The 24,734-nt window shown below is 52.9% G+C and overlaps 2 protein-coding genes across 2 annotated transcripts; both read right to left on the bottom strand.

Moving 5' to 3' along the window:
• Window positions 1-7,543: 7,543 nt before the first annotated feature.
• On the bottom strand, window positions 7,544-19,428 carry LOC135977979 (intelectin-like protein). The gene is made up of 8 exons (XM_065579101.1): window positions 19,110-19,428; window positions 17,861-17,924; window positions 15,221-15,370; window positions 13,302-13,549; window positions 12,762-12,920; window positions 11,822-11,942; window positions 10,059-10,162; window positions 7,544-8,501 (listed from the first exon to the last, which is right to left on the bottom strand). The coding sequence occupies exons 1-8, from the start codon at window positions 19,158-19,160 to the stop codon at window positions 8,349-8,351; spliced, it is 1,050 nt and encodes a 349-aa protein (XP_065435173.1). The 5' UTR covers window positions 19,161-19,428; the 3' UTR covers window positions 7,544-8,348.
• A 2,483-nt stretch (window positions 19,429-21,911) lies between these two features.
• Window positions 21,912-23,231, bottom strand: LOC135977981 (interferon-inducible GTPase 5-like). The gene has a single exon (XM_065579103.1). It carries the CDS (start codon window positions 23,217-23,219, stop codon window positions 21,912-21,914), a length of 1,308 nt encoding a protein of 435 aa, XP_065435175.1. The 5' UTR covers window positions 23,220-23,231.
• Between the last annotated feature and the right edge of the window lie 1,503 nt (window positions 23,232-24,734).

The following is a 24,734-nucleotide window of genomic DNA, read 5'->3' as shown; positions in this document are numbered from 1 at the left end:
TGCAGAATGAGAGACAAAACACTGGCATAAGTAAACCACATAGTGAGATGTAAGATTTTGATAAATAGCCTTTCAAACAAAAGCTCTGGGTTTTGCATCTTTTACTCCTGAGTGGTGCAGATTCATGCAAGCAGGCTGTGATGCGGTGTTCATCCCCAAACAAGGCGTGAAGGGGTAAGTTATGCCAATTTACCTATAGGCTGCACATGGAGGAAAGCCAGGAAATGTTAAGGCCTAATTGGCCTAATCTTCATCTCCAGGCCTTGTGTGGGGTGGAAACCCCATCGCACAGGCCCACAAGCGTAAGTACAATTCAGATCTGAGTAAGGGTTGCAGCACTAGGTCCATAAAATATCAAGTCAGCCAGCTATCTCTCACCAACATCGAAATGTGTTTAGCCCAGATCCTCAGAGGTATTTAGGTACCTAGGCTAATATATACAAAAGGGACTTAGGCATAGGATGATCAGTGTCACAACACCTAACTTTTAGGCCACTAGGCAAAGCGATAGGCACCTTTGAATGCAATCCACAAAGCCAGCATGCTAGGAGCCACCTAAGCCAGCCAGCAGGAGATGCAGACAACAGGGGCGTATCCTAAGTCCCACGCTTCTCTCAGAGTTCAGCACCTATCTCTGCTAGAGATCCATGAACTGAGGTAAGAAAGGCATTAGGCCACGTAAGCAGTGAATGGGCCTGATTTGACAGGTGTGCTCAGATGCCACCAGCTAGATCAGGACTTTTAGATGAGTTTACACAAAACAGCTGGGGGGGGGGGGAGAACGAGGGACAGAGACAGCTCTCTTATAATCTTTAGCCTAGTGGTTAGAGTACTCACCCAAGATGTGGAAGACAACCCCCCACCCATCTGAGAGGAAGTAGGTATTTGAACAGGGATCTGCCACATCTGAGGTGAGAACCCTAATCACTATGGTTTGGAATATCCTGATATGGGGCTCCCTCAGTCTCTTCTATTGAAGTTTTTGAACTTAAATTAAATAATTATATATTAATTGGGCTAGACAAAGTTAAATGACACTATAGCTTAGTGATTAGAACACTCACTTGAGTGATGTAGATCCCTGTTAAAATTCCTTCTCCTTATGAGGCAGAGGAGGGACTTGAACTGGGGATCTCCCACATCCCATAACCACTAAGCTACAGAGTATAAAGGAAGGTTCCCTCCACCACCTGCAACTGTTGTGTTAACTCACCTAATGGGCCCAATCCAGTAAGCAGCCTCTGGACATGCCTACCTGATCAGGCCCAGCATGCAATTTAGGTGGACAAATGCCTGTCTTCCCTGGTTTGTGGATCAATCTGGAGCATAGACAGGAGATGGCGTCTGGGCGCCTGTGGTGAAGCAGCACAGCACATGCACACAGGCAGAAATGTAGGTACCTGGGGTACTCCCTCTGCACATGATTCGGCACTGAATTAGTTTAGGAACCTACAGGGGCAAGCAGCAGTCAAAGGGGAGTTTTGTGGATCTCAGTGTTCTGGGAAGAGTCGGGCGGGATAACAGATACCTGACCAGTTAGCTGGTAACGCAGTATAAGCTTTGGTCCCACAAACCCTATGATGGCCTATTAAGGCCGGGAAGGGTCGGTTGCACCCATTTGTCACATAGGTGCCTGCAATGGAGGAGTAATATCCTCCAAAGGGCACAGTGTAATTCTCCTTATGAGGAGTGGTGTTATTTGCATGGCATTGAAAGACTGTATTGTTTTCACTAAGGTTACTGTAGGGGGAACATGAGATTGATTTTTCTGTTTGATCCCAGGTCGAGAAAAAATTCATATCCCCATACCCGGCCCGCCACTCTTTAGTTTTGGTCAAATAATCCCATACACCATTGGCCACAATATGCCGAAGGCAACGGCTTTTTCCCAGATCCAACCCTGTCCCATTACATACCCAACACCAATGACCTTTTCCCTCCACCACACTTATCCATTTAGATACATTTATTCCCACTGCTTCCCAAGGGTCATTGCTGTTCCATGTTTTGTTAAACGGACGAGGTCCTCCAGTGAGGTCTGGGGAATTGAGTGGGATTGCCAGGACAGGAACACCAGCTTCAGAGTGGGCTGGGATGTGGCTGCAGCACGGCAATTAGAAATATTAAGGGGCTGAGCTATCCACACTTGCTGCTGGATGAAAGAATTGTCGTTGTGGACTCCCCAGACCTTAAGACACCAGCAGCCAAGGAACAGGCGCCACCAGAGGCGCATGTTGGAGGCAAGGCCCTGCTGATTCTGACAACCTCAACTGAGGGAACCGCAGTCACGGTTTTACATTCACCAGGGAGCAGGTGCTAGGCTCGCTACTGCTTCTTCTTGCGCCTTGCTTTAGGTCGTCGTCTGCTTCTGGCAACCCTTACGAGAGCGTAGATTGTAAGGTATTGCAGGCTGTTCCTCTACATCTTCTTCTGGAATCAAAATTGACTCTGCGTGGTTCTGAGGTGATGATTGGTTCGTTGGGGATGGTGCCTTCTTACACTGTGAAGCATGTATCCACGCTGCGATGCCAGATAGTTTAACAGCCGTCTGGGTAGTAAGCAGTACCTGATGAGGACCCTTCCACCGGGGCTCCAAGGCGTGTTTTCGATGATAGTGCCGTTCGTAGACCCAATCACCTGGCTCGAGGTTGTGGCAAGCGTCAGAGGTGGGTTCCGTTGGCCAGGCGGCTCAAACCCGTGAATGGAAGTGACTTAGAGCATGCATTAATCCCTTGCAATATTGAAGGAGCGTACTGTGAGTCACGTTCAAGTCTGGGACTGGAGTAATGGTAGCCATAGCTTGCATAGGGCGTCCCATCACCATTTCAAAGGGACTCAATTTATGCCTTTGGGATGGAGTGGATCGCATTTCCATAAGGGCCAGTGATAAAGCCACTGGCCAGCTTAACCCTGTAGAGTCACAAATTTTAGCAAGCTTATTTTTAAGTACACCATTTCGTCTTTCAACTGCACCCGCGCTCTGTGGGTGGTAGGGACAGTGCAACAGGTGTGTGATATGTAATACACGATCCAGGTGTTGAACAAGTTGTCCGGTAAAATGTGTACCCCCATCACTGGACAGAGTGACAGGAATTCCCTTGGCAGGCATAATATGATTTAACAAACATTTGGCAACAGACAGTGCCTTTCGACAAGGAAAGGCTTTGATCCAACCAGAAAATAAACATACCATAACCAAAATAAATTCATATTGTTGACACTTAGGCATTTGTACAAAATCAAGTTGCCAATGCAAGAATGGTGTTTGGGGCAGGCCCCGGAACCCGAGCCAATTTTACAGGTTTACCAATATTGTGGCTTTGGCAAGTGGTACAGGCGGCACAGTGGCGGGCTGCAAAGGAGCTGAAATGTGGGGCCCACCATCCTGCCTTAGTTACAGCAGAGACCATCCCCTCCTTTCCGACATGTGTAGCAGGGCGGCCAGCAACGAGTTGAGTGAAAAGGGGGCCACAAAGGCGCCAGTAGGCGAACGCCAAAGGGAATCAGGATGTAGAGAGCAACCCTGGGCAACCCAGGAGTCTTTTTCGGCTTCTGGGTCAGAGTCTTGGAGCAGGGTGAGGTTAGTGAGGGACGGCGGTGGTATAGAAACAGAAAGGGAACCTAGAAATGCATCTGGGGGAGGTTCTATGGCAGCAGCATGTTTAGCAGAGGCGTCAGCAAATGCGTTACCCTTAGCAACATCAGTATCCGCCATCGAGTGGCCAGGGCACTTAACAATAGCTAGGGCAGATGGAAGTAACACTGCATACAGGAGAGCAGCGATGTAGGGGCCATTTTGGATAGGGGTACCGGGGAGGTAAGGAAACCCCGAGCTTGCCAGAGGGTGCCAAAGTCATGTACAACCCCAAAAGCGTAGCGGGAGTCAGTGTAAATGGTGGCGGAGCGTCCCTCCGCCAAAAAGCAGGCACGGGTGTGGGCAACTAATTCAGCAACTTGCGCTGACGTTACCGAAAGTAAAGGCGCAGCTTCTAGAGTTTCAGAGAGTGACACTACAGCGTATCCTGCAAGGAGACGACCTTGGTTGTCTCGAAAACAGGAACCATCAGTAAACAAAACAAGGTCAGAGTTAGGGAGAGGGACATCAGAAATGTCAGAGCGCGGAATGGTGACAGCAGAAACAGTTGCAAGGCAGTGGTGAGGATCACCGTCATCAGACAAAGGAAGGAGAGTGGCAGGGTTTAACTCAGAACAATGCTTTATGGTGATATACAAAGCAGACAGCAGTAAAAGTTCATACCTGGTAAGGCAGGCGGAGGAGAGGTGGCCTGTGTTACGTTGTAACAGCAGAGTTTCCACAGAGTGAGTGACCATGAGGGTAAGAGGAGAGTGGAGGACAAGGGATTCGGACATTTCAACTAGGCACGCTGCGGCAGCCATAGCACGCAGGCAGGGGGGTAAGCCTTGGGCAACAGGGTCCAAAGTGGCAGAGAAATAAGCCACTGGGCGGTTTTTGCCTCCGTGCACCTGAGTGAGAACTCCAAGTCCACACCCAGATTGTTCGTGGCAGAAAAAGATAAAAGGCTTAGAGTAGTCAGGCAGCATCTGGTGGGATAGAAGCCAGAATCATTCCTGGGTTAGGGACAACAGAAAAGGTGGGTATGACAATACGATTAATGGCTCGAAGGTCCTGAACAAATCGCCATGATTTGCCATCAGCTTTTCGAACTGGGGGGATAGGGGTGTTACAGGGACTGGAGCAGGGAACAATAATGCCTTGCTCCCGCAGGGCGGTCATGACCGGAGCAATGCCAGCCTCTGCCTCAGGGTTTAAAGGGTATTGAGACAGGTGAGGCAGAGGCTTGGAGGAGTCAACAGTAATGCAGACGGGGTCAGTATTTAAGTGGCCCACCTCAGAGGGATGGCTTGGCCACAGAGAGGATGGGATGTGCGAAATTAGGTGTTCAAGGGACGGGACCAGTGGGCAACAAGGGACCGGGGTGGAAAAGGGGGTTTCAGACAGCAGGGAGGCTACAGAATCACTCAGAGAGGACTGGGGGATTTGTAAATAGACCCCATCCGGGGAACAGTATATGGTGCAGCCAAGTTTCCATAACAGATCCCGACCCAAACGGTTTACCAGAGTGGAATCAGAGAGAAGGAAGGCATGATCTGCGGATAGGGGACCAACTTGGACCGGTAGAGGTTTTGAAAGGGGATAAGGGGTTGGGATTCCCAAAATGCCCACAGCGGACACGGTCTTTTCAGAACCAGGAACCACAGGCAGGTCAGTAGTACGAACTGCAGAGAGCGAAGCTCCCGTATCAACAAGGAAAGGGAGAGACAAATCATTGATAGTTAACACACACTCACCCGTGGGAGTGAGAGGTAGTAAAGGAGCTAAAATTTCCTGAGGTTCCCCGGCGTCCCGTCATCGCTGTGGGACAAAGTAAGGCTGGGGACTGACTGGCTGTGCCGGCAGGGGGTCTAGCTGGTTATTTACAGAGTTATCAGGCCAGCTCGGACATTCGTTCTTCCAATGTCCGGGCTGCTTACAGTAATTACAAACATCCCCATAATCCGAAAATCCAGTTCCTCGGCCCCTCCCTCGACCACGTCCCCGTCCCTGGTATTTTCCCCGTCCCCGGTACTGTTTGCCCTGCCCTGAATAATGCTGTATTTGCAGGGCCATTAACTGTTGAGCTGATTGTTCCTCCTTTCCTATCAGAGTGTTGGCAGTGCTCTGCCACTGTTTGCAATTTGTCCATGGTTTCGGTCTCCCACCCAACACTTATTTGCTTTAGCATATTGCCAACAGCAGGTAGGAGGCCATTAACAAACGCATTAGCCAGGGTGCTCTGTCCATTTTTATCCGGTTGCTGTATACCAGAATGTTGCAGAAAAATGTCAGTTAGCCGGGTGCGACAGTCGCCCGGGTTTTCTCCCTGTCGTTGCTTAGAGCCGTTTATGGCCGTCCAGTTGGTTTTAGGACTCCATACCCGAGGGATGGCTTCAAATAGATTTTTAACTCGCTCCTTACACTTTTTCCAGTATTCAGCATTACGACCGGTGTCTGGTAAAGTAGAGTGGCGGTCAGCAGCGAGCCAATCTGCTGCTGTGAGCCATTTTTCATGCTCACTAGGGACTGCTACAAGTAGCTTGCACAGCTGCAGGAGGTCTGTCTCAGAGGGTTCACAGGCATCACATACTAACAAAAATTCCTCTGCGAATTTGGTAGGATTTTCCCGGGGCTTTGGAAAGCCTTTTACAACAGAAAGGAGCTCTGTACGAGTCCAGCTCCAAGTGGGACCCCCGTCTTGGCCCCCAGTATGCAGGATTCGGAGGGGAGCCTGGATATTTTTAAGGCCCAAGCGCGAGCTTTTACGGGGCGGAGCGGAACCAGAGGAATGGGCCTGGGCCGTATCGGACGGTCCGGATGGGTCTGAACTGGAGACCTCTGGAAGTTGTTCCTGAGCTGGGGAAGCTGGTGACTGTCTATTGATCCAACGCAAGGCTGCCAAGCCGATTAATGCGTCTTCCTCATCATCGTCCCCAGAATCTAACAAGGGGTTTTCTTCGTCCTCTTTCACAATGAGATGGGAGTATGAAGGCGGGTGGGATCGATCTGAGTCTGCTCGAAGAACGAGGTAAAGGGGAGCATTCGGTCTAGTGGTGGGAGAGGAGGTTTCCAATAAAGCTTTTAACTTATCATTTGAATCTTTGAGAGAGGCGAGTTTCGATTCTGTCCACCTACGATTTGCCTCTTTCCACCACTGCATGAAACAATCAACCTCTCCTCTGGCCAATTTAGTTTTAGATTGGCTGAGTTTGTTTTTTAAGATGCCCACTCGGTTCTTGTCCCAAGATCCTAACAGTGGCCACTGAGTTTTGGGATCTCCCTGAGTTAGCCTAGACCATTTTTCCAGAAATTTACAGAAGTCCGGACCCTTCCTAAAATACATAAAATGAGCCAGCGTTCCTTTAGGGAACTGTCCCGACTTAGATGTCTAGTTACCCATACAGGAGGACTTTACACACACCAATCACACAAGAAGGAAATTCGGGTTCGTCAGAGCGATGCCTGGTGCAACACACAAAAGGAGCCCACAGGCTACTGCCTCAATCGCCCTTGCTTTCACACCAAGGGTTTTACCCAAGGTACGGTGCGGCTGCGATTGTGCAGATTTCACTCACTCAGACCGCGGGGACAGGAACCCCTTGGTCGGCCGATCCCCCGACAGAGACGGCACCCAGACTCAAACACTCCATAGGAGGACAGATAGACACAGAGACAGGACAGTCCTCAGTCCGGACAAAACACAGAAGTAATTACCTGACAAAATTCCTGATGTCAAATCCTGGGATCCCTACCAGAACAGAGTGGAAACCAACAGGTTCGATGGCGTAGACGTCACTGTGGTTGTGCGCCCTTCCGTTCAGGAGGAGGACCGCTCGGGCCAAATGCCCAGGTGCCGGCTGTCACGGTCATCCTACAAAAACAGTCAGGAATCACACGGCCCCAGTGAAGACGGTTGCCATCTCGGTGGAACCTCCAAATTGTCAAAGTTAGAATCAGGACTCACAATTTGTCAAGACCACTCTGTTTATTAGCACAGCGCTCTGCTAATACATTCAGATAAGGTGAGCCCCCCTTCCAAGACCCACACTACCTTAGTTTATACAGGTAAAAAGGGTGCGAACTTAACAAGAGGACAAAGAAAGCAGAACTGACAAGTTTACCTGAGGCTAGACATACATATTCAATTACAGATCTCCGGCTAATGTTCCACCATTAGCTTAAGTGGACTCATTGTTTATGTCTTAATGTTCCTGTTCCTGACACCTGTATTTCAGCATTCCTTATTTCTGCTTAAGGGTACATACAGCATTTATTTACTCCATTCTACTTTTATAATATAATTCATTCTACTTTCAAAAAAGCTAATTCCCTGGATGACCAGCAGGCGCCGTGGAGGTGAGCATCGTACCGCCACAGGGTCCTCAAGGAGACATGAAGAGGTCAGAGGTGCAGTTAACTCAGGAGCTGTGACAACTTCATCACCTCCTGGGCCTTATTCCCCGCGTCTGTAACATAGGAAAAAGTGCGCTGCCCTCCTTGGCAAAGTGCTTTCAGATCTAGGGACCCAGAGCGCTAGCTAAGGGCCAGGTGTTCGTAATGAAAGCAGTCCCTGATCCTGACTGGTGCTGAGAACGTCTCAGCCCTCTCTGGGTTGCAAGGAGAGTAATTCACACTGAGACCCCAGTGCACTTCACTTTTTTTTATTTGCATCACAGATGTCTACAGCTGAGACCACAATACTCCTCCCAGGGAGCAGCTCCCGCTGGAGCGAAGCAGCATCCTTCCCTGGGTCACGCCAGCCTTTCCGGACTCAGCGGTAGAACAGCAGCACTGCGGATTCAATCATCTCCTTGGATACGCTCCAGTGTTGATGGGTTCCATAGCCATCCCAGGCAAAGGCAGGAAAATCGCTGCACTGAAGCGGGTTCCCTTCTGGGAAGAACCCTCCTCCACCCAGGCAGTGCTGAGGATAAAACAGAGGAATTGCCAGATGGGAGCAGAGCAGGGGCCCATATAGCCGCTCTCCTGTTTCCAGGCCAGTGCCAGCTGCTTCAGAGGAAAGTGCAAGAAACCCTGCAATGGCCACTTGGTGAATAATTTGCCCACAGAGAAAGTTACCTCCTGACCCCCCACAGTCAGAAGTCAGCTAATGCCCTGAAGCATGAGGGTTTAAATCCCTTCCTAACTCTTGGGACCAGAGCCTCCACTGCCCTGACTTACTCCAGTGCAATGGGCCCCCAGATGCCAGCGTTTGCCACTCCCTTCTGGCCTTTGAATCTGTGGATCTGTGACGGCACCAGAGAAGGGGCTGCTGGGGAAGGGGCTGCATTGGTGTGTATCACACCCTAGAACAGAAATCAAGTCTTGAGCTGTGGAAGCAGCGTGGCCTAGTGGATACAGCACTAGACTGGGACTCAGGTGATCTGGGTTTTATTCCTGGCTCTGCCGCTCTGTGCCTCAGTTTCCCCTTCTGTAAAATGGGGGTGATGATACTGACCTCCTTTGTACAGCACTTTAAGATTTGATGAAAAACACCATACCCGAACTAGGGATTATTATTACAAATGCTACAGCTAGGGCCTTACCAAATTCATGGTTCATTATGGTCAATTTCATGGTCATAGGATTTTAAAAATCGTAAATTTCATAATTTCAGGTTCTTAAATCTGAAATTTCACGGTGTTGTAATTGTAGGGGTCCTGACCCAAAAAGGAGTTGGGAGCGGGTCACAAGGTTATTGTACGGGGGCGTTGCGGAACTTCTACCCTTACTTCTGCGCTGCTGCTGGTGGGGCGCTGCCTTCAGAGCTGGGCTCCCGGCCAATATCCGCTGCCTTCCAGCTTCCCAGCTCTGAAGTCAGCACAGACTTAAGGGTGGCAATACCAGGACCCCCATAAAATAACCTTGTGAACTCCTGCAATTCGCTTTTTGGGTCTGGACCCCCAATTTGAGAAATGCTGGTCTCCCCCAGGAACTCTGCATAGTATAGGGCAAAAGCACACAAAAGACCAGATTTCACAGCGGGAAACCAGATTTCACAGTCCATCATGCATTTTTCATGGCTATGAATTTGGTAGGGCCATAGCTACAACTCAGAGCCCCATGGACCTCTCTGGGTCAGGAGCAGACCCTGAGTAGGTTTGATTCACTCTCGGCTCCCCGTGGCAGATGCTTTGGCTGCAAGACCCCTGGTGGCAGAAATTACACCTTGAAAGACTTCCCAGTGGTGCTAAGTGACCACAGCAGCTTCTGACAACAGAGCTCCTGTGAGCTGTTCCCTCCCAGCAAGTCTCCCCAAAGAAGAGATTTAACATCCACCCCCTTGGCCTGTCCTGGGCCTCCATGTGTACAGCTGTCCCTGCTGGCACAGGGAGCACAAACTGAACCTACCCTGCGCCAGTGCCGAGCTAAAAGCAGGTCTTGTGCATCCGGCCAGCTCTAACAGTGACACTAGGCAGCCCCAAGGCTGATCAGCTGACCTTTGCTCCACAGCTAACCCCCACTCTGACCAGATACTCACATGCTCGGTGTTACAGCCGGTGACTTTCACCCCAGCACACAGAGCCATGGCCGCCTTCTCAGTATTAAACACGCGGAACTGGATGTAGCCGGGGACGAATTCATCTGGTGACAGAAAAGGGCAGGTCAGGACCACTGTTTGCCATGGAGAGGCAGAGAGAAGGAACAGTGGTCCAATCTCAGCTGGTCCTTCAGTAAGTCCCTGTGTGTGAACTGGGAATGATGGGGGACTAAGGATCAGGAACTCCAGCCCCAGAGATGATCAGGAATTACCAGTCTCAGCCGGGCTGTTCACAGCTCTGTCACTTGCAGGGCATCTTTAAATTCCTAAGAGCTGGTTTGTGTGCAGTTGCCATGTAGCATGTTAAAGTGGGAAACACACACCGTGCTCTCTCCTGGGGATTTTCCATTTGCTCATTCTTAGTTCATCGTTTTCCCTTTCTCTAAATCAGTGATACGCAGTCTGCAGCTTGCCAGCGCCAGTGGCTCTTCAATGTGTCTCCTGCGGCTCTTTATAGCACATGATATTGAAACACTGTTTGATTTAATTATTAACCAATCTAAGTTATTAACCAATCAGGATGCTTTTACTATGTTATTAACCAGATAAGTTATCAACTGGCAATAGGTTATTAACTTATTTCCTGTGAGAATAATATATAAATATTTTGCCTGTCATACTGTTTAAATATGAGTAGTACTATAGCAAATGAAACAATTAATTCACACACCTGTGGCTCTTTTGGGTAATGTTGATCACTAATTTGACTCCTGAACCTCTGAGGTCTGAGTATCACAGCTCTAAACAAAGATTATCCAGACTGGAGCAGGCCCAGGGCTTAAATTCAGAGGGAGCTGTCTAGAGCAGAGCTCTGGTGAATATTTTCACACACCTCTGGAGCTCTTACACCATGTTGGGGGTGGGCACATGGGGGGGCCTCTGGGAAATACTCCTGGAGGAATTCTGTGGCACTGCTCAATGCAGAATTTTGCAGAAATTAATGTTTTTTGTGCAGAATTTCCTTCCCCCCACAGAAATGGGCTGCAGTGCTGCTGGCCACCAGTAGGGGCTGCTGGACCCAGCCTAGCCCAGCTCACACATAGAAAACACTGCCGGGGGCAGGGAGAGAGCTAGAGGGTTCCCAGCAGCGAAGGGAAGGAGGCAGCACGCAGCAAACTCTGTGCAAGCCCTGCCCGGGCCCCAGCATTAGGCTCTGTCTCCCTTTGGATCCCTGGGCTCTGAGGAGGAGGAGAAGGAGGAGGGGGTGGGTGGGTACCTGGGCTGGGGGGGGCGCTGCAGCTGGGCTCTGCGGGGAAGGGGTGTGGGTATCTGGGCAAAGGGGGCCATGGCTGGGCTCTGTGGGGAGAAGGGGGTTTGGGTATATTGTCTGTGGGGGGGCTGCGGCTGTGCTCTGGGAGGAAGGGGGTGTGACTGTCTGTCCCCCCCATTGGGCTCTGGGAGAGAGGAGGTAGAGAAGCAGGATCTGGGTTGTCATAGGGGTTTCTTTAACTCTCTACTCCCGGGGGAAAATATTTGTGTTTCTGTATTGTTACAGACAGACTTGCTGACAGGTATTTTGAAATAAATTACCAAAATAATTGAAACTGGCGTGACAAGTAACATTTGCAGAATTTTAAAATATTGTGTGCAGAATTTTTAATGTTTTGGCACAGAATTCCCCCAGGAGTGAGAATTTAAGCCTTGGGCAGGGCTGATCTGTGCGGCTGGATAAGGAAGAACCCGCATGCTCACTGCAGACTTACTTCGGCCGTTTGGAGAGTAATAGTTGGCGGTTTGCTGGGCATCGCCATAGTCGTAGATGACGGGCACGGCGGGGCCATTGTCAGTCTTGCAGACGCCGGTGCCGTATTTCACTGGGTATTTCTGGGAGACACAAACACAGTGAGAATCCAGTGTTAGTTTCTGTCCCTGTGGCAGGGCAGCTCCAGCACAGACAAGTCAGCTTCACTGACACATGCTCGCTGGGTGATTTGTTCAGTCAGTGCCACTGCCCACACAGGCCAGCCCTAGGGCACAGCAGTGACCGCAGCAGTGGGCAGGGAAATCTGGCATGTCAAGGTACCATTTGGGGTGGATTTATCTCAGCCTCTTTGGGACAGGGACTGTTGTTCTGTTCTGGGTCCGTACAGCACCTAGCACCGTGGGGCCCTTGTCTGTGGGGGGGGTCTCCTAGGGGCTAGCACAATGCGGGCAGTAAATGATAATAGGGGAGAATCAGCATGTGTCCAGCACCATTGCCCACCACCCTGGCACTGAGGAAATACCCCTGGTAGGACGCCTGAACCCCAAAGCCGGGCTCAAGGGTGAGTAGAGGGCCTGGTCTAGCACCAAATCACCTGTGTCCAATGGCCCCCATCTCCAGGGTGTGAGGTGGGGTCAGTCTCCATGGCCCATTCAGCCTCTCTGCTGAGTCTGTCAGCAGGTCAGAGACAAGAGATGTGGCTGGTTTGGGACATGAACACCAGCAGTTGCCTGAGACCAGCCAACTCATCTCACACCAAGGTCACAGTCAGATTCCAACAGGCTGTGTCTAGGCGAAGGCTCCTTGTCCCATTATCGGCCCCCCAGCATGGAGCGTTGAGAATTTGCTCACCCCAGCTCCTCCATCTACACTGGGGCCAGCAGAGCCACCCGGACCCTCCTGCACACACCCCTCCAAAGCCCCCAACCCAGTGCCATCACCTGGTAGAGTTTGAGGAGGTTCCCCCCCTCCGAGGACAGGAAGCTGGTCTCGGTGTGGTACCTCAGGATGGACTTGTTCTTCCATTCCTTCAGAGGCGTCTTGTTAGTTACGTGCCACACAGACAGGTCCTGGGCTTGGAGATCGTAATAACCAGGGTTCTGAAAAGCAAGGACCCAGATGAAACTTCTTAACCACATCCCCGGTACTTACATCACTGGGCATCTGGACACATCACCAGCTGTGGTATATTTATTGTAACACCCGCCCCGCGAGGCAGAGAAGCACCTTCCCCATTGTACGGGGGAGAACGGAGGCACAGAGACTAGGTGACTTGCCCTAGGTCACACTGGGGGCCTGTGGCAGGGCACGGAATGGAAGCCAGGGCTGCCTAGCCCTACACCACTGCCTTGACCACTGGGCCATCCCCCCATATAACCCCCATGCCCATGTCCCCCACCTGCCCATGTGCATTCAACCACATTCTAACGCACCCTCTCTCCCCAGCAAGTAGCTGTTGGCCATGGAGAAGGGGACCCCACCTTGTAGTCGTCACTGGTGGAGCCCACCGCAGAGCCGAAGGTGTTGTAATTGGCCCAGTTGCCGTCTCCCTCTGGGTAGTTGACGTCGCTCCCCTGCTGGCTGGACCAGCGATCGCCATTGGTGCACTTGCCGTAGGCGTTGTTCTCGTGCACGCTGGCCACCAGGGTCCAGCCGCCCCCCTTGGTGGTCATGTCGCAGAAGGTCTGGTAGGTCTCGCCGTTCTCGGTGCGCAGGGTGTAAATCCCATCTGCAGGGGGCGGGGTGGGAAGTGGGGAGCACTGAGCTGGTCAGCCAGGGCCGGGGAAAGGGGCAGGGCCCTCTCGGAGCCAGCCGTTAAATTGGCAACGCCCAGGTGAGGAGCTTCTAGTGCGCTGCAGCAGGGCCCACACCCGGAGTCACTGGAGCAGGACGTGCCCCTGCATCCGGGAGCACAGCAGCCTGATTCCCAGGGACACTAAAGCCCCTTGGCAGCGGGAAGTGAGTGCAAATTACAGGGACTCCCAGAGGACATGGACTGAGCCTTTCCACACAAGGGGCTTTATACAGGGATAGCCATTCCCATAGGGAAGGGAAATAGGCTGTCCCTGTCTAAGGCACCTTTCCCCCAGTATAACTGTGTTCACACCGGGGCTGGATTGGTATCAATATATCAGGAAAACCCAACCCCCGACCCGTCACAGTGACACCAGCACAGATGCCATGCGCAGACCAGGCCTAAGTGTAACCGAGAATCAGGCCCGGGGGCAATTTGTGCTCAGGAAAGGCCCCAGGCCTCATTCAGAGCCCCCTGCCCCTCCTGCTGTCTGTGTCCCCGCGCTGTGTCCCTCTTTTGGGCCTGAGCCTGCGGTGACTCGGTCTGGGGGCGGAACGATGGGTGGAACAGAGTCAGGCAAAGAATCTGCCACCCACTGGCTACACCCGGACTGTCAAAGGTGCTGAGCACCCGCCCCGGCCTGGATGTCGCCTGGCACTGGAGGGGCTCAGCCCCAAGAGCAGCCTCTGGGTCCCTGTCTGAGTCCTGCATGCCCTTCCTCCAGCTGAGACTCATGCCACGGTCCATGGGGGGGGGGCGGGATTTTCAGAGGCACACGCTGGGCAATGGGAGTTGGGCGCCTCTGTGCCACTTGTGCCTCTGAAACTCTCTGCTGGGGGAGACCAGCTGGCCCCTAACGAGGCAGCAGGAGCCCTGTAGCAGGGTGATCATAGGCTGAGGCAAGGTGGGGATAGAGGGGGGGGGGGGTTCCCCGGGGAGGGGAGACCCAGATCTGTGGGGTATTGCCGGGAGAGGCAGCACCCTAGGGCAAAGGGCACCGGGGTGCTGGGAGGAACACAGCAGCAGCAGGACACCAGCCTGCAGAGGGTGCTCTGAGGGCTGGAAAGCTAATTCCCTGCGCCAGCCAGCAGGAGGCGCCACAGGGGTGAGTCCCGCACGTCACAAGCCCCAATGAGCTTTTCTCTGCCGGCAGCTGCTGTGTGTGGCGGGGGCCTGAGCAGCAGGGTGTGGCAGAGAGCTGAGTTCTCATGTCGCTCCTGTCCTGTGCAGTGCTAGAGAGACGTCTCCACGGAGCTCGGGGGCTGGAGTTCACTGAGTTACCGGCTAGGCAAGGTTTAGGCTGGTTGGGCCCTGAGGAGTTTGCTGACAAGGCAGACAGGCTGGAGCAGGAGGGAGCTGTCAGCTGCAGCATATCTCCTGCCTGCTGGGGCTGGCAGGGCTAGCAGAGTGTCTCACAGCCAGCCCTGGTAATGGGGTTCCCCACTGTGCCCCAGGCAGGCAGGTGCCCCTGCTCCCAGCACAGAGCTGCCCGGCTGCATCTGAACAGACTGGACCCAGCTGTGGCCTTTACACTGGGTCTGGAGCAGGCACCCAGCAGAGGCAAAGCAGCTTCTGCAGGTCCAGGGATGCTTCCTCCGCACTCACCTCCAGCCCCGGCCCGGGTGGCTTTAATTTCCTTGCAGCTGCGGGGCAGGCTCTGGTAGCTCTGGCCACTCTGGGAGTAGGACGTGTCTTCCCAGTTCTCCAGCAGGTCACGGATGGCAAGTTTCAGTTCAGCAACACCCACGCTCTCGGCTGCACAGGGGGTGACTTGGGGTTAGTTAGGAGTTTTCTCTGTTACTATGTATGGGGCCAGAACGGCTTCAGAGTCAAACTTTTTATACGTAGATTGTCAGCCATTAGGTGCTGTTCTGGGTTTGTACAGCGCCTGGAACCACAGGGGCCGGGTCCAGGACTGGGGCACCTAGGCACGACTGTAACACAGAGTAATAAAAGTAATCCCTTTAGGTGCCCACCTCTCAGGGGCGGCTCTATGTATTTTGCCGCCCCAAGCATGGCAGGCAGGCTGCCTTCGGCGGCATGCCTGCGGGAGGTCCGCCGGTCCCACAGCTTCAGTGTACCCGCTGCCAAATTGCTGCAGAAGCCGCGGGACTGGCAGACCTCCCGCAGGCATGCCACCGAAGGCAGCCTGAGGCTGCCCCCCCGCGGCTTGCTGCCCCAGGCACGCGCTTGGTGCGCTGGTGCCTGGAGCTGCCCCTGCCCCCTCTGCAAACCTGGGCTCCACGATATGTACAGAAGAAATTCACTGGAGCAGGTTCCTTATTGTTGATGTCACTAGGCCTCACCCTAGGTAACTTGGGAGGGTGGAAGGCCACTAAGTGTCAATGAAGCCTTCCTGCACTAGGCCTAAGTGAACCAAACTCTATCCTTCCATGTTTAAACTCTAATCAACCTCAAAAGCCAGGTGCAATTGGAATATGTAAGCAACCAGTTATCTGTGTGCAACCCCCTGCTCAAGCGGTAATAATGAGGCCTGCATGTTTCTGGCTGAAGGGAAAAAGGACAAGATAACGGTTTAAAGAAGTTACTAACAAGCTAGGCTTATAGCTGCCAAGAATGACTTAACTGCTTAAATGTAATCGTTATTTGCTTAGTAACTATTACCAGGGACGGGAGGGGTAGAGGGAGGAATGGGGGGGGAGAAAGGGAGGGCTAGAGGGGAAAGGGGGGGTGAGGTATACATACTGCAAAATGTATAAAAGAAGAAAAACTGTTCCTGTTAGTGTTAGGGTTACCATTCGTCCGGATTTACCCGGACATGTCCTCCTTTTTGTACTAAAAATAGCGTCCGGGGGGAATTTGTAAAGCACTCACAATGTCCGGGATTTCCCCCCTCCCCCGGCAGAGCAGAGCGAGCGGCTGGGAGGGCTGCAGGGAAGTCCCGGGCTGGACTCCAGAGCAGCTGTAGAGGAGCCGGATCCGCCCTGTATTCTGAGCAAGTGTCTCAGCCCAAAGTGCAGCCCTCCCCTTTTGCAACTGGGAGCGGTTTCTGCCATGCAGCGTAGCAAAACGGGAGCGAGAGCACTTTGTGCTGATACAAGGGCAGCTCTCCCCTGCAGCCCGGTCCGGGCCAGGGTCCGGGTTTTGTTGTGCAGGGCCAGGGACCGGTTTTGTTGTGCTGGGGAGCTCAGCCACGTGTCCGGCTCGCACAGAGCCCAACACCCTGTTCTGAGCAGCAGGGTAAGGGGGCCAGGGGGCAGGAGAAGGGGCAGGGAGGTTCTGGAGGTGGCAGTCAAGAAACGGGGGGGGGCTTTTTGGGGGGAGTGGAGAAAGTTTTGGGCAGTCAGGGTACAGGTAGGGGGTAGGGTCCTGGGGAGCAGTTGGGGGGGGTCTTAGGAGGGGGCAGTTAGGGGACAAGGAACAGGGGGGTGGGGGGCTGGGAGTTCTGGGGGGGAGCTGTCAGGGGGCAGGAGTGGGGAGAGGGATCGGAGCGGTCAGGGGACAGGGAGCAGAGGGGTTTAGATGGGTTGGGAGTTCTGGGGGGGGCTGTCAGGGGGCAGGAGTGCGGAGAGGGATCGGAGCAGTCAGGGGACAGGGAGGAGAGGGGTTTAGATGGGTTGGGAGTTCTGGGGGGGGCTGTCAGGGGGTGGGGAGTGGTTGGATGGGGCGTGGGAGTCCCAGGGGTCTGTCTGGGGGTGGGGGGGTGGATAAGGGTTGGGGCAGTCAGGGGACAAGAGGCAGGGAGGCTTAGATAGGGAGTGGAGTCCTGGGGGGCAGTTAGGGGCAGGGGTCCCAGGAGGGGGCAGTCAGGGGACAAGGAACGAGGGGAGGGTTGGGGGTTCTGGGGGGGGCGGGAAGTGGGAGGGGCAGGGGCGGGGCTAGGGCGGGGCTCCTCCCGTCCTCTTTTTTGCTTGCTGAAATATGGTAACCCTAGTTAGTGTGCTTGATCTGCGACGTGCCTGTCTCCTAGCACCGCTTTGGGATCCCAAATAAACTTTGTTTGCTTCTCCCCCTGGTGTGTTTATTGGCGCGAAGCACACCGGGCAATGAACCCCGCTGTTGCTTTGCCTCGGGCACTCTGTGCTGGCAACATTATGAAGCAGGGGTGGAAGGAGGCTGCCTGCCAGTTGGGGTCGTTATTGCCTCACTTGTGTATCAGCAAAGCCTCCCCTGTAGCAACCCGCCCAGCTCTTCCCCTGCATGTATCACAGCCCTGGCCCCAGAGGCAGGGTCAGAGTTCGGGAGAATTAGTTCCCAGAAGAGGAAAACGAAACAGCCACTTACCGCAAGGGGTCGCCCTGGTCACTGAGATGAGGAGCAGCAGGAGAGCGAGTTGCTTCATTGTTGACTTTGCAGCAGAGAAAAGAGTAGATCCGCTAGTTAATAGCCAGCCTGGGGCTAGTTAGTGTCACAGAGCACAGGAGGTGGAGGTGGGGGGGCGGCTTCTCCCCAAACCTCCTGCTCCCAGGGCTGCCCTGGCTTTCTGCATAACCTGCCCTTGGCACTAACTCCCTACAGCCCTTGAGTTCAGCGGGAGTTTGCCGGAGTGGGGTTGGCCTTGCAGTGACATCCTTAGAGCAGTTTTCATCTTCAGAGCCCACTGAGGGCTCAGCAATGGTTCAGTGATGGGCTTGTGGGATGGGAAGCTGAGGTGAACAGGGCTGGGAGGGGAGCACCAGGGGAGTGCTGCACGGGGCACTGGGAGGACTCCAGGTAGCATCATGTGCACAGAGCAAGCCTTCCTCCTGCACTTCTTCTGCTAACTGAGCCTTGCATCAACGCTGCAGGGTGGACAGGTCTCAGTATACCCATTTTGTAGTTGGGGAGACTGAGGCAGATAGACCCTGACCTGAAGCCCATTGAAGTCAATGGAATGCCTCACACTGGCTCCAGTCAGCGCTGGGATCAGGTCCAGGGAAGGGAAGCGAGGGGATCAGTACCCAAACCCCACCTCAGACCTTTTTCTAGGAGTCTCTCTCCTTGCTTTGCAGCAGAACCGACACCAGCACATTTCACTCATGCCCTGGCATCTTCCCTCCCACTGCATGGCCACAGCTTCACAAGCCCAGCCAAAGGGCCCTGCAACACAGCTACCCAGTGCTAGAGGCAGGCAGAGGGGGCTTGTTAAGGCTCAGATTCAGGAGAGCAGGGTTCAATTCCCCCTCTGTCACTGACTCCTTGGGCAGGTGATGGGCTCTCTCTGGGCTCAGCTCCCCAGCTGTAAAATGGGCGAGAACCGTCCCTACTTCACCAGGTGCTCTGAGGATTAGTGCATTGAGGCTCATGTGTGCTGTGGTGCTGGGGACCCAGACGGACCCAAGCGGATGCTATGTAATAATAATGCCTAGTGCTGTCATGAGTAGATCTCAAAGCACTTTACAGAGCAGCTCAGTAGTGTTATCCTCATTTTACAGATGTAGAGAAACCAACAATGTCTTGGGCTTTTTAAAGCTACTATTGTCGTGTTGACATATCACAACTACTGCTACGTGACATCACAGAGTAATGTACTAAGGGAAGGGTCAGGACTCACTTGATTCCCAGTTCCAGTGTCGCTGAGGCGTCTAACAGCAGATTTCAGCATCAGAAGCTTCTGACCAGAGAGACAGAGCGATTCCTCTGATGCACCAGTCGCAGATCTAACTTTTAAAGGGAGTGGAGCCACCCAATAAAAGCAAACACAGCTTACAAATACCAGAACTCTCCAGCCACGTATGCAGGGGCTGGGCAGAGGGTTTCCAGCAGAAACATTAAACAGGGTCAAATCTAGTTCATGTTCCAGGTATCTGAATGTATTGCCCTTCAAAACAAGGTCCGGCAGTCCACCCAGGAAACTCCAGGTTGATGCAATAGCACATGACGGGCCTGATATTACTGCATTATCACTGATTATTTGCATGCTGGGGCTGAGTGTTGATTCAGGTGGTGGAGTTGAATGGTCCTGATGAAGCCAAGAAGGAAGTTGCAGCTCTGTAGATCCTCCACTGCTATAATAACAAGACAGATTAAAGCAGGAACGTGGCTATTTAGGTTTCATTTAAGCAGTGTCTCTGCCCTTTGTCACAGCTCTGGAACAGTCCCTACACCCAACCTGCTTTAGGGTCATGCTCTCACTAGGGGAAGCCACTTGGATTCACCGCCACCTTAGGCCGAACCTCAGAGCCTTCAGCATCCCTGCGTCACACGAGTCCAGCTGAGTTGGACCCTGAGACAGACTTGAACACCCAAAGGGAGCAATTCACCCCCACCTTCAGCATGCGCAGTGACTCTCAGCCAGCGTGGTGAGAGCAGCAGGGTTTATTAGCCATCTGGAACACAGTGTGGCAGGTCCTTGGTTAGCCCAGAGAACTGAAAGTTACAGCCTGGTCCATCTGGGTCAGCCCAAAGCACAGAGCCCTCTGACCCCTCTTCAGTCCCAGTCCAGGAGCATCTCTTGCTTCCAGCAGCCCACACTTCACATCCCCATTGGGCCCTTCTTCCATACTTTGTTTCTGTTCCAGGGCAAACATTGTCACCTGACCTCACCTCCATAGCCCTTTGTTCTCCAGCTGGTCACACCTGACTGGCTTCCTGCGGAGGGTAGGCCATCCATGGTCGTTAATCGCTAGGTGCCAAATGTCTGAGCAATTCGAGTGGCCTTTGTCTTCTCAGACTCTCCATGGGCTTGGGGCTCCAGGCTCTAAACAGCTAGACATCAGTCACGTCTGTATCGCTGGGTCTCTGCAATGAGCAAACAACCTTTTCCCACTACCTAGTTAACCAAGCACCATATGGGGAAACTGAGGCACACACAATATTAATACAAAATATTATGGAACATTCACACATCGTCACATGCTTGATGTTCAGAAATGCCTCTGGCCACTAAGAACAATCAGAAGAATTTATTTAATTTGTCATTTTTCATCTTTCAGTTAGAATGGTTCGCTCTCGCACAGCACGAGATCTGGGATACCCAGATCAAAAGTGCTGTGCTTTCCAAAAGGAATCAGCATCAGTACCCCAATTTACAGAGAAAAACTGAGGCCCAAAGACTAGAAGGGACTCGCCTGGGGTCATCCAGCAGGTCAGTGGCAATGTTGGGACTAGAACCTAGATTGCTAGATTCCCACTCACCACAGGATCACACAGCTGTCTCTTTACAGTATAATACCCTTTCTGCTCCAGTCCCCACTGTCTACTCACCAGTATCCTTTAGTCCCATGTGTCTCATGTCTGGGGTGTGTCGGTCCCCCATTGTGACAGAAAATACCAGTGTTCACACCCTACAGACTATTGTAAGAGTGTCTGTACAAGGTATGCCTTGTGAGGTATCAGTTAAAAACTGATAACTTGCTGATCGGTAACATCATGGCAAAATTAACGTAGCAGCGTTATATGTAAAGTTATGGACATAATCTGAAATCATGACTGAAGTGTGTTTCCCAGATTAGTCCGGGGAGTGGCTAAACAATTCCTCAGAGACAAAGGGCAAACTGACTCCTCAGCCATCTGTCAACAAGGCTGATGAACATACCTGCTAAGTGGCCATTCTTTGGCGAGGAAGGGGGCAGGGACAAAAATCTACAGCGTAGCAAAGAAACAGCCTGAAATTTTCTTTCTCTACCAGCCTGCCTGTCGCCTGGCTCCCAGCTGGAAATGCTTCTCAAAGGGGGTCAGGACTAGAAAAAGAAGGGGTGGGTACCCCAAGACACCCCTCGTCTCACTCCCTATCTGTCTCTGGCATCATACCTAAGAAGACAAAGGAGAACAGCCGTTGGACTCCAGGGGAGAGCTCCTGATCTGAGAGTTTGGTCAGTAATCTGCTGGAGCATGCGGTGAGAAACTTTGCTTGAATCTAATACAGTTTGGTAAATTAAACACTAGTAAGTGTTTTATCTTTATTTTTCTTGTAACCATTTTTGACTTTTATGCCTCACTGCTTGTACTCACTTAAAATCTGTCTCTGGTTTACATCTAATGGAGCTCCTCACAGCTTTAAACTATGTATGTACAATGGAGTTCTTCCCAGTTTACACCAGAGTTATGCCCATTTTACAATTAGGTGTTTACTGGTAGTGGCGATACCCCCAGTTTATGACAACATATTTACAATGGATTTACGGTTTGCGCCAGTGTCAGTGAGAGCAGAACCAGATCTGATATTTGAGATTTAAAAAGCAAAGTAACTGCAACAGAATCTTTAGAAATTCATTGCTGTATTTTCTATCCAGCTAGGGAATGAAATTCTGACATTTGGTAGGAAGCTCGGGGGATTTCCTGGGGATGTCGGGGTCCTGTCTCCACTTTCCCTCCCTAGAAGGTGTCTTGATCTTTCTCTCTCCTCCTCTCTGGCTCATTTCTCAGCATCCACCTGGAAGGCTTTGATCAGCACCCTCTGGACACTGGCAGTCACCTCATCCATGAAACTCCTCAGCATCTTGTAAGCGGTGGCAAAAGACAGTGCTCCAGAGGCCATGGAGCCCAGCACAGGGACAGAGCGCAGCACCTCCTTGGATAGCTTTGGCACCTTGCCACCTGCCTGTATCAGCAGCTGCACCACCAGGCTGTTGGAGATCTCCTGGGCCAGTGGTGCCTCGATAACAGCCTTCATCTGTCCCACCGGCTGCCCCACTTTTGCTGCCAGCTTCTCCAGAGAGTCGTCATCCAGGCCAAAGCTCTTGCAGTAACCTTGCAGGGTCCTGGCCAGGATGTCCACATCGCAGGAGATCAGGAGCCCTGGGATGGGCGCGGCGTGGACACCACAGGCCATGGTGGAGACCAGCCACATCTGCTTCAGCATGGCAGCCTTCTTCTTCTCCAGGATGTGCAGGGAGATGTTGGGCAGGGCCATCAGGAAGGCGTGCCGCTTGTGGTGGCTCAGCTCCCTCTCCAGCGTCTCCCCCAGGAGGTGAAAGTCGTACTTGCTGAGATCAAAAGCCGAGAGGAGGAAGACCTGGGGCGAGCGGATGCCTTGGGCCCGCAGACCCTCCAGGCAGTTCTGCCGGATCTCCTGCAGCACCCCCACCTCGCTGTAGCTGGATGGCCGGCGCCTGAGGGAGGAATCCAGGTCTACATCCACCTTGGAGCGGACGAAGTAGAAGTTCTTGTCCATAGCCTGGATGTGGCGGGCCATAGCAGCGTGGTTGGCGGTGAAGCGCTGCGAGGCGATGATGAAGAAGATGTCGTAGCGCGAGAAGCCGACCTGCTCCTGGTAGGCGTCGGGGTGGAAATCGGGTGTGTCGATCCCCGGCAGGTCCCAGATGGTCACGTTGGGGTACCGGGGATGCTGGTATGGAGTCGGCTCCCTGGTGGTCTCCACCACACCGGTGCGGGCGGCACCTGCATCCTCATCGCCTAGGCCCTGCAGGGCGTTGACAAAGGACGACTTCCCGGAGCCGGTCTCGCCCGTGATGCCCACATCCAGCTGGATGCTCTCCAGCGACTCCAGCATTTCCTGCAGCCTGGAGGCCACTCCGGCGAGGTTCCCCTCCTCAAAGGCAGCTTTCAGGGCCTCCAGCTCCTCCCTCGACAGCTTGATGATGTCCTCACTGCTCTGTGAGGCCATGTCGGCTCTGGCAAGCTGCTGCAGCTCCTGTCTTACAGAGGGAAAAGCCAGTTCTTGTCTGAGTTCCTGAGAATGCTGAACCGCTGAAACCCTCATCTAGGTCTTTGTCTCTGGGCAGCTCCTCCCGGAGACCCAACCCCATCCCAGCCTTCATCTTCTCTGGCCTGGCCAATGGCAGCTCCCTCCCCTCTGACCTCCCATGAATCCAGTTCCCCCTCAGTGGAGATTCCCACCCTGGCTTCCATCTCCTCCGGCCTGGGCTATCACAGCACCTGCCTCTCCCTCACTTCCAGACCTCTCCTCGGCTGGGATCCCCCCCCACTCCCCCAGCCTCTATCTCCTCTGGCCTGGCCTATGGCAGCTCCCACCCCTCTGGCTTCCCAGAGCATCAGACACCAGCATGGGCTGGCTGGGGGAAGGGCGTGGGCTTGAAGCAAGAGCAGAAGTGAAGCCATTTCTGCTGCACCAAAGGGTCCTGTGAGGTAACAAGCAAGGAGAATGGGGAAGAGCCATCAAGGAGGAAGTTGGTGACTCCCAGTGGGGCTGAGAGAAGATGGAAGCTGAGGGTCAGACTGAGCGAAGATCCCTTACTCTGACAGTTACATTATTAAAGGTGAAAGTCCCACCCCGCTCTAACCACTAGACCCCACTCCACTCCCAGAGCTGTACATCAAACTCAGATGTCCTCACTCCCAGCCTCTGAGTTCCCTCACCCACCTGCCCTCCCCAGGAAACAATGGGTGCAGAGATGGTTTAGGCTGGTGTTGTTTAATACACCAGGGAACCAGCTTCTGCCCGCACCTCAGAGCGGGTTACTCCCATTCACACCGGGCTGGCTTCTGGCCTCAGCTCTGCCCGAGTGTCCCCCAGTATCTTATCCCCAGGTGTGTCTGCCATGGAATATGAGCACATCTTATAGCCACATGCTGATTGGCTGACTGTGCCTTCTTATGTGATGTCAGTGGCTGTGGTGCAGTGCCACCAGACTCATCGCTGATTTGCATAAAGGGTATCCCTTCGCCCATTCGACGTATAATGGGTATCCCTCCACCCAATATGTGCATAAGACAGGGCAGAGCATGGAAGGTAGAAACAAAACAGTTAGTGGTGACTCTTCTCCTTCAAACCATAACGCTGCACTTAAATCGTCCATTTCACCTGAGCATCTGCAAGCTCTTAATGAGCCTTAATTAACTAACCACAGAGTTAGAAGTGAAATTAAAAGTGACCTGCAAAACAGGAGACCCACTCCAAGGCTCCTTTCCCCTGCTAGAGCATTGCAAAGAGGCCTTGGTTTAATGGGGAATCAGTCCCTGGATGGTGAAAAGATGCCTGGCAGGAGCCCGAGCTGTGGAGTAGGAACCCATGGTGTTAGGCGCTGTACGTTGGTTATTAGGTGTATTACGGTAGCATCCAGGAGCCCTGGCCATTGACCAGGTCCCCTCCTGCTGGCATAGGGTGTGTCTACACTGAAGCACAACAGCAGTGCAGCTGTGTGACTGTAGTATTGAAGTGTACACATGGGTGGCGGGTATAATAGGTTAGGGTTTTTTTTTTATCTATTATGCCGCATGCAGGTTCCAGGGTGGCTGAGGAGGCGGTATCTGCTAT

This window comes from Chrysemys picta, unplaced genomic scaffold (assembly GCF_011386835.1).
Source record: "Chrysemys picta bellii isolate R12L10 unplaced genomic scaffold, ASM1138683v2 scaf91, whole genome shotgun sequence".
Taxonomy (NCBI): domain Eukaryota; kingdom Metazoa; phylum Chordata; order Testudines; family Emydidae; genus Chrysemys; species Chrysemys picta.
This window is presented reverse-complemented; position numbering and strand designations above follow the sequence as displayed.